Source organism: Chrysoperla carnea, chromosome 2, assembly GCF_905475395.1.
Source record: "Chrysoperla carnea chromosome 2, inChrCarn1.1, whole genome shotgun sequence".
Taxonomy (NCBI): domain Eukaryota; kingdom Metazoa; phylum Arthropoda; class Insecta; order Neuroptera; family Chrysopidae; genus Chrysoperla; species Chrysoperla carnea.
This window is the reverse complement of record NC_058338.1, coordinates 55208121-55221931: the sequence shown is the minus strand read 5'-3', so window position 1 is coordinate 55221931 and position 13811 is coordinate 55208121. Positions and strand designations below refer to the sequence as shown.

Genomic DNA, 13811 nt, shown 5'->3' with positions numbered 1-13811 from the left:
TTAAATTTTAGTATGTTTGGGGACTGTTGATTTTTATTGGGACACAGTTTCTGTTAAAAAAATTTTCGGCGATGTATTTTAAAATACGTTTAATCATGTGGATATTTTATTGCTTTGATTTTTTGACGTAGACTTAGAAAGCTACCCAAGCGAAGGGGGCGGGGTTGATTTTATCCTATAGCTTTTAAAAAAATAGTTAATACGAATTTTCGAGTTTAAAAGTGTTATTTAACCATTTTCAGAGTTTGCGGGCACGGCGTATATTTGTCATAATAATAATATTTTTTTCCATTTTAAATATTTGTTACTGCGCCAGAAAAGAAGAAATTTTCTTTATTAATACAATTGATTTTTAATATTGTTTTACTTGGTGGAAAGTTACAGAGCACTCATTTCCATTAAAATAGACAGATTAGAAATAGAGAAAGAAATTTAATACAAAAAACGCCGCAAAAATTTCTAAAGCAAGATGGGTCGAAGTCGCCCAATTAGCTCAATTGGTTAAGGCGTAACCAATTCCGTCCGCGGTATGCTTAGGGAAATTGAGGAGCTGATAAATGAAATTATCAGCGGAAAGGTGGTAAATCACATATATGGTATCACAATGGGGTCTATAGCCTAAGTGTGTCCTTCGTGGACAGCCAATATAACTTAACCTAAGATGGATCGAGAAGTAGTTTTTTGCATTAGGTTTTACAAGGCATTTATAAACTTTGTGAACATTGCAAATTATGGGGAGATAATTTCCCTCGTTTGTGCATTAAAAAATGTATTTTTTGTGATGTACTATTTTAGGAAATTGAAACAAGAATCCGATGTTAAAAGAATTGATCGGAGTACCCGGGGACCTGGGCATGCTAATTTCAAAAGCAGAATTTTTGAAAAAAATGCATACTTTTTGTTATATCATAAAAGGCTTGTAATAGTCATGAAACGTAAACATATTGAAAAGAAATTCATTTTCTAATCATTATTTACTATCGTATATGTACAAAAAATTATACAAAATATGTACAAAAAATGCATTTTTAATGCACAAACGAGGAAAATTATCTCCCCCTACATCACGATCGCTCTTACTTTAGAAATTTTTGCGGTAAAATGTTAAATTTCCTCGTCTAAAACAAAAGTATTCAAAATTCTGTATGACGCGGTGGGAAGTAACAACTACCATTAGTCTAAACATCTACTTAAGAGAGAGAAAGGTTCATTTTATTCCATTTCTACTAAAACCGGTAGGTACGTCACGTCTCTGGCGATGTAAGAATTTTAAAAAAAAATTTTTAATCCAAATAAAAATATCTAAATTAAGCTTGATATAGTAATTACTTATGAATTTATTTTGATTGATTCATCGATTAATAATGAAATTGAGTTCGTTTGTAGTCAATGAATTTTAGATAATTATTTGTAGGTGTTGCCAAATACATTTTAACGTCGTATGTCTAACGTTGAATATTATCAGATGTTTCATTGTAATCTAAAAATAATAGATTAATTATCGGATTATGTTGTTGGTTCGTATTATAAGATAAGCTAAAAATATTCATTCAATAGATATAGTTCAATATCACGTTTAAAACTTGTTAGGCATTGAACTAGCTTTAGAACAAGCTGAGATAAAGATAGAAATAAAAACAGGCAGAAGCTTCTCTGTTAATGGAAGTAACTTTGTATAACATTTTATTGTATAGTATTAGGACTAGATTAAGAAACTTAGGGCGACATTTTTGCCACTGTCCAAGGGCGGCGCTTTGTGTAAATCCGGCCCTGGCCACATAACCTGCCCACTTACACAGCTTTTTAAGAATACCTGTGATGTCTTTGATCTTCGTTAAATAAAAATGCATGTATCGAAAACTTATGATTTGAGTTTAATAGCGATGCCACTTTTAAAGATGTGCATTTAAAGATGTGACTAGAATTTTCTCCAAGACACAGAAGAGATGGGATGGATCATTATTAATAGAATATTAAAAATTTGTCTATTTTACTAATAGGCACAGTTAATAGACTTTCAAGTTATAAATATTTTCGAAAGGTCGTTAAATTCACTTCTGCACGCGCAAAGAATATTACTATCCGAATGAGTTGGAAGAAATTTCTCCTACAAAAGTCGGTTTTTTTATTTTATAAAGTTACTTATTGTAAACTTGTTCCAAAAATCGTTCGTTACTTGTTGTTATACATTTAAAAACTTTTATTTTTATCACTCTTTGGACCAAACATTATTTAAGACAATTGAAAAAACACCTGACATTTTACATATTATTATTTTTAATGCCAAAAAATTGTACAGGATGAACGCGATAAATGTGTTTCTTGATAAAGGCTCATCGAAATTCTCTGTTATTTTATTATTTTCAATTTATGAATATATATTTACTTCTAGTGATATACTCTTATCTATAAATAATATGTTAATGTAATTTAAGAAGCACGTGGATATTTAAAAATTTAATCTGTTATTTTTTAATGGATGAATATTTTTAAGAGAGTCCTCGCATTTTACATAAAATTTTATATTACATTTAAGAGTTCGATACAAAAATAACTTTGGAAATTCAGCTTTGATACTATGAGCTTGAAAATTTGAACTTTTGTAATTTGAACTTTGTACAATTTGAACCTTTACAATTAGAACTTCAGAAAATTGAAGGATAAAAGGGTGGACTCCGCCACGGGTTGAACACAATAGCCAAAAATACTGTAGTCCTTTCTTACTCGTTCCCATTTCAAGCATGGCAGAAGGGGTGGCGCTACATCACAGGGTGAACGTATTTGCCAAAGAACTTTCAAATCCGTGCTAATTCGATCCCATTATGGCTAACCCACGGGTTACATGATATATAAAATTACAGGGTAGATACAAGGGACAAAAACTTGCAGTGTATTTTTGTGCAGCATTTTGATATCAGAAAGATATAGTACTAAAATATTGAATTATTAAAAATGACAGTTAGACGTATAGATTAGTAAATGAAAATTTTGGCTAAAATCACGTTACAAAAACGTATCGTGAAAATAATTTGGTTGTAAATATAGGTAATGAAAAAAACTGTCCGTGTCTGCCAATAAATTGACACAATGCATTTATCATCATATAGAAACTATTATGAAAAAAAAGGCTGATTTTAGATGTATTTTATTTTATACAGTCTTTTGAAATAAATAAATTTAGAAATTGTTTTGAAAATAATAAAATTTACCACAAAAACCATGCCAAATTTTTTTATGTTGCCTACTTGAAAGCAGTTTAGTGAAAAATTGCTCAAAATTCAATAATTTTCTAGGTTTTCAAATGAATCAAATTACTAATGTTTCAGAGATCCATTAAAAATAGTTTAATTTTGGAGAAGGTGGCTAAGAATTGTTATTATAAAAAGTAATATCTAGATGTAAAATTAACTCCAGTTTTCGAGGATTTCTTCATTGCCTTAGCAGTTTCTTTAAATTATTAGAGATTTAAGTCTATGTTAATTTTAAATCTCGTCATTCTTAAGACACATTTCTTTTTATTATTTGAAAGCTGCTTATAATAATGCAAAGATGAGGTATTCAAAGATAGCTGGACTTTTTCATAATTGGAGATGAATCTCGGTCATACAATGAATATTTTTAACAGTGAAATCGTACGGCGGCATTTTGCTGGACCTACAAATACTGTCTCACACATATACTAGGAATGAATACACATATATACTAGGATGAAAAAAAAGTTACAAATATATTCCCCTTCATTAAAAATAAAACTCTAAATGTAATATTTAATTTAATATTTTAAGGAAACTAAATGGTGAATAATTTTCAATTTTTTAAATGATTCGAAATATAATAGATATTCTTCCAAATATAAGCTTTTTGTCAAAACGGTAATTTTCCTACACTGGAAAAAAATAAAAAGATTGCCATTTACACACGCTTCTTCTATGTAATTGTAATTATCACATAGCAATTGGGATTTTGAAGAAAAAAAATTTCCTTTTTTTTGACAAAAAGGGAAAGATCATACAGTTTTAAACGATACAATGATGTTTTACGCATATTTTTTTATCGGGCGTTTTGGTTTCTCTTTTAAAAAGTTATTTTAAAACTGCCTGTAACTCTAAAATTATCATGAAAAAAATAAAAATAGTTTTAGTATAAAACTTATTTATGATCTTTCCATTTTTGTAAAAAATAAAATTTGGTTCAATATTCTAATTATCTCTCACCTAATCTTTTACAGTGCATTTTAAGACAACAATTTACTTCGGAGAAAAGTTTAGATTTCCTTTTGAATAGTAATTTTTTTAAGTGAAAAAAATAAGTTATAAAATATTGAAACAATTCTATAGACAAAATAAATTCTTACTTTTCAACAAACAAATAAATAATATTGTTTTATTTATTTTCTTTTTTTTGGAGAAATTAGGATAAATATATAATAAAATATTGGTCAAGGATTATAGTTTTTTTTTTATGTTTTTCATGACATTTACATATTTTTAAAATAATTTTTTTTATGTTCTACTTTTGAAATCACACATCAATTCACCACACACGTATTGTGTTGATGTGAATCAACTTTAATCGAATAATATGTGTCTTAAAGTAGTCCGGCCATTACGTGACTAGCCAACTAGTCAACTAGGCAATTTATATACCGTAAAATGTAATAAAATGCTCTAAAAATATCGTAAAAGCGTCAAAAAGGAAAGTTTTTTTTAAATGTTTTCTTTTTGGAAAGCGCCGTAAAGTAAAGTTTTTTTTTTTTGCATAAACAGAATCTGTCATAAATTTTTTTGAAGCAATCAATTGCCGATATTTTTGTACAATTAACATTATTGTGAGCTATTCCATAAGGTACTGTGATAAAAATCACAATTTTAAAGTGATTAATAATTCAAAATTTTTCCTCGCAAGAGGCCCCAAAACTGTGTTTATTGTAACCTATCATTTACCGCAAAAAAAAAAAAAATGAACATTCCCCGTACTTGCTCAAACAGCCGGACTACCTTAAGCATCTCTCTCTTATATATGTTGAAAGCCTGCCCTAACTTTACACGGTCATTATTAATAATTTATTTTTAAAAAGAAAAAAGAAATTGGGTCATACATAAAATATTGAATTAAATTTTTATTTCTCAATTTTATCGTATTTATAAATAAAATTATTTTCACGGCTACATTGATATTTTTGAGATTATAATATCGAAAAATCACCAATTTTAAAACTTTTTTTTGTTCTTTTCGAAAAATAGTTTTTCATTATTTCCGAGTTTAAAGAATGTTATTTGGTTTTAATTTAATTTTTCTATATGTTAATTTATAGAACTTAAAACCACTCCTTCATTTTTGATATAAAAAATCAGTTTCTTTGAATAGGATTTTTAAGAGCATTTTCTGGAGTTCTGGTAACAGATATCAATAGAAATGACTTATAGATGAGTAAGTACTCATAAAAACAAATGATTTTCAAAACCAAATTTCAAATTTTTGGAATGTTATAGAATTCATAAAATCAGTTTCATAAATATTAGTTTTACAGAAAAAATGATCATGGGATAAATTATTGAGTGATTTTCTAGAGCTTTAAAACTAATTAACAATGTTTTTCAGTTTCTTAAGGGGAGTAGAAAAAAATGAAACCTTTGAGTTTGAATTTTTAAAAATATATAAAGGTTATAAATATACAATCTCCTTTATTATTATTTTGTTATTTAGATTTTGTCGTCCTATTTTTCCTGTAGAGGTCACAAAAAAAAAGTTTTTTCAACTGTTGACCTAGTATTTCGATTTCGGATTGTCTTAAAAAAAGTCAAAAATTCTTTAGTTAAAATCTTAAAGTACTCGTTATTTTACAGGTAGTGACTGGTCGAAATTTTAAAAAATTTAAAAGAAAAAAGTTATAACTCTTTGTTTGTTTGTTAGTTTTTTTCGAAAATTTGAATTCAAAAAGCTATAAAAAAAGAACTAAATTTTGACCACTCAATACTTGAAAAAACTCAAGACGAACAAAATAAGATCAACTAGAACAAGTTCGATAAACTTGGTAGCCAGTTATCAGGGCTTTTTTTTTTTAAATACGTAAAGCTGAGAAAACTCATTTAAAGAAAAAGAAACCCGATGACCTCAACAAAAATTGTAGAGTTCGATAGGGGGCATCATTTTCTGACATCAGATTGGACCTAGGTCTTTGGGTTGCTTAAATAGCCATTTTAGATTCTAAACGGTAAACGGTTTTAGATTCTAAACGGAAAATAAGCTTAAAGATAATCTATAATTGTAGGTCAAAGTTATGGACACAGGCGAATGTCCTATATTACCCTTCACAACTTTTGGCTAAACTATTCTTTCGAAGCTAGCATGTTTTCTCTTGAAATAATCAATTTCAAAAAAATTTCAAGTTGATAAGTTCCCTTATTATTAATAGAAAAATTTCAAGTTTAATTTTTCTCTTCCCCTATATGCTTCAATTCCTATTTGTACGTGCCGCTTTGGTAGTCTTTTCTAGTCTTGGTATTATTTCGCAACGATTGAGACAAATACGAGATCTCTATTACCTTTCATTCAGAAATCGTGAACGAAAAAATGTCTCAGAACACACACACACATGTGTATATACAGACATCAATCTAAATGTTTTGTTAATACATTTTCCTGACCATTAAACGTAAAGATAAGCTGAAAAATTATACTTGGATTTTCGGATCGATTACAAGAACTTCTCTATACTGGAAAGTAAATACTAGGAGGTTATCAAATAAAAAATATACAGAAATGATAATTAATTATAAATTAAAAATAATTTATTGAATTTAAATTTAAATATTAAAAATAAATAAATACATACTAACAATCAAATAATAATATATTACATAAATATTAAATAATAAAAAAACTTCAGTTCTGTTTTTTTATTTTATCTATAATAAAAAAACATCGTTAAACATCGTTTTATTTATTTTTTTCATCAAATCATAATAAATAAAAAATTTTCTTTTTGTTTTTCTCATCAAATAAGTTCTATAATAATGATGTAAAATATATGTATATGAGAGAGAAAGATGAAATGAAAATGAATTTTAGAAAAATACAATTAGTTCTTTTTTTTTTTTTTAAATAATTTAACCATACAATCAGCGATTTTTCTATTCTAGAAATAACAATCTATTATTTCCATACGATAATAATTTCACTTGAAAATCAGTCATATAATTCTTGGTTTTTGGTAACAATTTTTTTTATTACTTATATTACATAAAAATTTGTTTAAATTGGGGAGTGTATTTTGGAATAACATGTGTTTGACGCAATTGTTTAGTTTATTTTTGATTTATTTTTATAGTTAAATTAATTTCGCGTAAAATTGAAAAATCGTTAAATTTCGCCTACCGATATTATAAAACAAAAGAACGTCAATAAATTGTAAATAATTGTCACGGTTAAGGACGTCAATCAAACTTTTTTTTAAATAGGAAACTTGCATTTAATTTTTTTTCTAAATAAGAGTAAAATAGCATTTATATAAATTTAGTTAAAACTCAAATCAAAATAACTCTTGGAAAATTTAATGATAAAAATAAATTTTGGTATTATTTTCAGACAAATTGTCTATCTTTCAACAAAAGAACTAAAAACCGCGACTTGAAATTTAAATTGCGAAATCTAGATCTAAAAAATAGCTTTCGCAGGAGATTGATTTATAATACAAAGTATTTAATCAATTTAATTTGAAAATTTTCGACAAAATTTCAAAAGAAGTACAAAACATCCATGTTATCCCTCCCCAAGTTAAGAATAGCCTTTCTCGTTCAAATAGATTATTATTTCCGATTTTTTTTATATTTCGTTTCGTTTACGATTTTATATGATTTAATGTTCGTGGTCTGTATGTTTTTGTTTTGTTGTTTTGACATATAATGTAAATAAATAATTCGGCATTAAATTAAATAAAAATTATTATTTTAAACTTCATTACATTCGTGATAACTTTGACGACAATTGTTGCCTGATCGACCACGTCTTCCTGCTTCGAAATAGTTATCAAATGTGCTGTTTGATGATCGTTCTAAAATATAACTGGCAGCATATCTGTAAACAAATCATTAATTAAATTTATTACATTATTAAATCTAAGAATTTTGTTAAATGCATTACAATTATTGTCTTATCAATATTTTATAATCTAAACATAAGGAGTCTCAGAAAATCGCAGTTAAGTGTGCCAAATCATTAAGGAGATTATATGGGGTGGCCCGTAATAATCAAAAGAAAGTTATTGACAATAGCATGTGTGATAAAATGGCAGGTTTACGGCATTCGATAAGGCTAATAGTGCAGTTATACCTAAAAAACAAAACCATGTATCAAGCTTTACAACTGCAAATTTCCATCCAAATTCAACACACAAGCCACGATTTAAACTTCAATTTTTTGTATTAACAAACTTACCTTTACCATTTCTCAATAAAGCAAACAATGGGAATATCGCTTCGTTATTGGCTGACGACGGGTTATTATAAATTGTAAAGACTATTTTGTATATTCTGAAATGCGCTCCCACCGTATTACTATTATTTCGCCACGAATTTTCAAATTTATTTATGTGGTCAAAAATAATATTTGAATAAGATAAAGACGAGAGTTTTTAATGTAGTAATATTCAGACAAATTGGTAAAAAATTTTAAAAATCAGTGTACACTGTACATCGGTTAGTGTACACCGTACATATAAAAAAAAAACTATACGAATTCAGAACTTAGTCCTTTTTTGAAGCCAAGCGAAAATAATTTGTATAAGAAGAGCAAGTCTGTTTTCAAGCAAGTTTTTCTGAATTACAAATAAAGTTATTATATATTAAAGCAGAGAGATTAAAAGCATGCTTAACAGTAAGCATGTACATTTTGTACACTTTATATACAAAATAAGTGAGATTAGTTACTATTGATATTACGTTTAAATATACGTGTGTTTGTAGATTTAATAATCATATATTTGACACATTTTTGGCTTCAGCGACAAAGAAATTGCTAACGATTAAGTATGAAAACTGTTTAGATGTTAAAGGTTCTAATTGTTGGCGTGTATGTTTTCACTAGAAATTTAAATACGCCGATAAAAAAATCAAAACCATACTGCACAGAATGGTGTATTATTTAATTCAAGAAATTTAAATAATGGCTTAGAATATACCATATTAAAATATTGTGTTTTAAACTTTTCTCTTACTTAATTTAGTATGAAAGCAGTAGGTAATATTTTACTTATGAGAGGTCAAAAATGATTTGATTTTTTAAAATAATGAAATAATATGAATTTTATTCAATATTTAGTTTCGTAACTATTTAGTGTTAACATTAAAGTAGCTAGATTCAGGTCTGATAGTACCTATACCTAAAAAAAATTTTGTGCGAGATTTGTAAGATCTGATCTCAACCTCTTTTCACTAAATTATAACGTTATTTTCCATAGAAACAATCCAAAAAATGTGAATTTAGCGTAATTCCGATTGGCTCACAGCCTCAACGGGAGTAAATACGTCACAGCCAATAACAAGTCATTTTTTTTTATTAAAAAGTTTAAGTTTTTTTTTTTTTTTTTATTAATAATTCATTAAAAAAATGGAAATATTTATTTAAAAAAAATTGTTTAAATATACTTAAGATGAATTATTCTTTCATTTATAAATGGATTTGTGGAGAAAAAATTCATACAACTTCTCTATTGATTGTACTAGCCGATGTTATCCGATAAAAGAGAAATATTCGCCAATGGTATATCTTTCCCTCCTCGCACGAATAATTTTTTTTACTCAAAAATTATTCATGCGATCAAGTTCTTTGATTTGATGCCAAACAATTTGTCTCAACGTAACTGAATCCTGATTTATTAATCTAATATTTTTATTAAGAAATTTTTATTAAATGTAAAAAAATTCGGTCGATTTAAGCATACACTAATTTGTTTTGGTATTCAGTTCATTTTTTTAAAGAACAATCTTACCCCATATGTCAAATATTGAAATAACCGACTTAGTTAAACACGTTTACTTTCGATGGTGATTTATAACTTTCATTATAAAATATTTGATAAATATATTAAAAATATTGACACTTGTTAAAATTATTGAAATTAAATATTAAAATTAAAATAAAATATTTTGATTAAAATAATTATATATTTAAATTTATTGCATTTAAAATACCATAAATTAAATTATGAATAATACACGAAATTATTTAATTCGCCATGACCGTGTTCTTTATACATAAATATCTTAATTTTTAACTGCTTGTATTTTATATATATTTTCAAAATTTTAGTTTCTAAAAATATCTTATAAAACAAATTAATATGTCTTCATTTGTGCCATATAACAGTGAATTAATAGGTGGACCATAACAAGGACTATTTTTTTGTAGTTCAACTAGCTGTGAGCTATCAGCTTCGCTGGGCATCTTCAGTTTTAAATACAAAGATTATTGTATTATAACATTATCTTCATATGCAAATGCATTCACAATTTCGTCGATTTTATTATTTTGGTGCGCAACACTATTTTTTGGGCAAAAGCCTAATCTGTACTCGACCACTCTTCGCCGTGGGACATTATGGTGGCATATAAATAAATGAGAAGTATCTAGTAAATTTTATTAAATTTAATAAACCCCCGATAAAAGAGTTCACAATTTTTAAACGGCTGGACTGACTTTCATGTATCTTATAGTTACAATAATGTACAAATCATGCTATTTTATTTGATAGCCAGGCTCTAGACTATGTCTACATCAAATTTAATTTAAATCGGTTCAGTAGTTCAGACAACAAAAATTTATACAAAATTATTCGAACTTCATTTCCAAGACTGTCGTGACACAAATTGTATCTTACTATCAATGGAGCTTCATTTCTCCGCCACTAAGAGCACAGCTATTTTTACCGACATACAACTCGTGTAAGCAAGTTTATTTAATCATAATAAATAGAAGTAAGCACTATTTTTACTTACGTTCCAAATTGACAGAACATGGAACTTCCAATATCATGTGCACATTCTCGGTTTGCTTCACAAACATACATTTGCATACATTGATCGTCGGATGTTGATAATGTCTTCATGTATCCTTTTAATAATGTAATACTGGCAACTGCTGCATCACTCATTGTGTCTTTTCTTCCAAGATTCCGAGCAGCTATTGATCGGTGTGAAAATGATGTTTTCAATGCATCCAATAAGTTTACAACAATATTGATGAACTGTTCAAAAGAAATTACAAAAAAAAATTAGGTTAAACAATGATTGTAATATTTTTTAGTTTTTACATGCATTTTGAAATTTTTGCAGTATTCCAGTTAAAATAACCCGCACAATACCTCTAACTTTATAGAAAATATATGTGAGCTTGAAATTTTTAGTATTGTGTGTCCCATTTAAGTTGAGGACACCCTCATATTTTCGTTATTTATGGGAATATCTTGAAATTGAGCGCAGTCATACAGTTTGATGGGTCACATTTTTTAAGATACTGAAATTGACAAATAGGGCCGATTCTTAATATTTTGCTAAGCGTCAGAGATGATTAGAGATATCGAAAAAAATTATTCGAAAAGTTGCTAAGAATATTTTTGTATTCTTAGATTTTCATGACAAAATGTCTTTGCTCAAAATTAAGTTTATTTTTGAACATGTTTTAGCACTGGTTGCGCTATGGAATGTAAAAAACTGGACAAATTGATAATTTTGAGTGTAGACCAAGACAATTATGAGAAAATTAAAATTTTGTCATGGAAATCGGTATATAGGTATAAAAAAATACTCTAAGCAACTTTTGCTAACAATTTTTTACGATATCTCTTACCATCTCTGACGCGACGCAAAATTGCAAATATTAAGAATCGGCCCTATTTGTCAGAAGTATCTTAAAAAATGTGACCTATCACCCTGTGTGACATCGATATTTCTATAAATAACGAAAATATGAGGGTGTTTTCATTTTAAATGTGACACACTGTATAAAGTCCAATTAAGGTTGTCACACAAAAAAATTGTGCTCTTAAAAAGTATAATCTTCAAGCAAGCTGCGAAAACAGCAGCAATTTTTCTATACAAGTGGATAATTGTTGTTGTGATGTAGATCAATTTTAATAGAAATAATGGAATGGTAGGATACACCCTGCCCTTTTGAATACTTAAAATAGAGATAGTTCTTTTTGCGGAACTGTAACTGGTAAGAGATAGAGAAAAATATGTACAATATATTATTACAACATTGTTCTTTATTAAACGTAACAAAAAACTTTTGTTCGAAAAACAACTCGAAAAAAGTTATTTGATCTTTTATAGAGAAAAACGTTCTGATATAAATTTGTTTCTATCTGTCACCAATTAGTACAGTGAAAGATGTTACAAAAATCGGCTAATAAAGGAAAATGAAAGAAACCGCTCACATTTTGTTCACGGAATGTGTTTCTTACGTGCCAAATATCATTAGTAAGGCATGAGTTAGTGATGCAAATGTTTCTATTTGTTAACAAACAATAAATAATTAATCTAATGAAACGATCAATGTTAAAGTTCACTTAAAAAATTATTTATTAGACAACTTATGTTCTGTATGACATAAATGTTCAGTGTTTGTCAAATAATCGAAAGCCATTATACATGTATACAAAAGAAACACATTCCATGAGGTTTTAGCAAAACGCGATCGGTTTATTTCATTTTCCTTTATTTGTAACATCTTTTACTGTACTAAATAATATATCTTAGCTATCAACTTGAGATACTTGAACTGTTTTAGCTAGCTAGTTTTATTTTTTAGCTGCATTATGTAACACTTACGACTACTGTATAGAAGTTTCGTGTTAAAACTATCTCTAGTTTTGAATATTAAAAGGATAACGATCATTTCTGTTAAAAAAATTGGTCTATATGGTAACATGTTGCAAAAATCCATTAACACGAGCGTTAAAAATTACGGTCGTAGTTTTTAGCAATACGTTTTGTTAAATTGAGCTGTTACTACAATAAGAGTAGTTTTTAACGCTTCTGTCTTCCCAGGTTTAATCCTAACAAGTCAGTCTATTTAACTGCATATATTTATACAAATAATTTCGAATTAATCCAAAATGATAAACAAAACAATATGAACAATTATATGAACATACCTCACCGGCTTGTTTAGCCATTGTAGCAACTTGATCGGGGTCCCTTGTTCCCAATACAGCACTCAGAACCGCTGCGAGAATACCCTGCGTAAAGCAAATGCCAAGCGTGCTACACTTTTCTATATTTTTATATACATTTTGCATGAAATTGTGATTTTTTAAATTAATTTTAAGATTATTCAAATGTTTGTTTAAAATTATAGGTACTTTATTGAAATAATGTTAAAATTAATTTAATGATGAAAATAACAGTTGTGAATGGAAAATAAAAATAATTTAGTAAAGCAAAAGCAATCGAATTTTCTAAGAAAGAACCAACAACAATTTCAAATTGATAACCAAATGAAAAATGTTAAATAATTTTCCTTTTAAACAGGCTGAAAAACTGCCATTGTTGTTATATAATTTCTACCTTTTACTACATAATACCGATATGTTTTTGTAATTTTGAAATTTTTTTGTTTCTTAACGTTACAATTGTTCAGCATCTATTCAAAAATGGATACTCGTAATTGCATTATTCTCGTAGATTGCGCAATTTCTTTGATCGCCTGGAAACATACTGGAAACCTGTAGATGGGTTCGTAATGATTTTATTCTGTCCATACAGAGGAGCGCAGAAAAATACTTTTTGGATTCGCAGTATCACTAATGAATT

General features: G+C 27.6%; 1 protein-coding gene across 2 annotated transcripts in view; it reads right to left on the bottom strand.

Annotated features, from left to right (window-relative positions):
* Positions 1-7925: 7925 nt before the first annotated feature.
* Positions 7926-13811, bottom strand: part of LOC123292396 — a 29119-nt gene continuing 23233 nt past the window's right edge. The window contains exons 4-6 of one of the 2 annotated variants that reach the window (XM_044873042.1): positions 13154-13237; positions 10995-11242; positions 7926-8076 (exon numbers count right to left, since the gene is read on the bottom strand). In XM_044873042.1, the coding sequence (XP_044728977.1) occupies positions 7950-8076; positions 10995-11242; positions 13154-13237 (459 nt within the window). In that variant the 3' untranslated portion in view covers positions 7926-7949. The remainder of the gene's footprint in view (positions 8077-10994; positions 11243-13153; positions 13238-13811) is intronic. The other variant, XM_044873043.1, reaches the window with a different exon arrangement.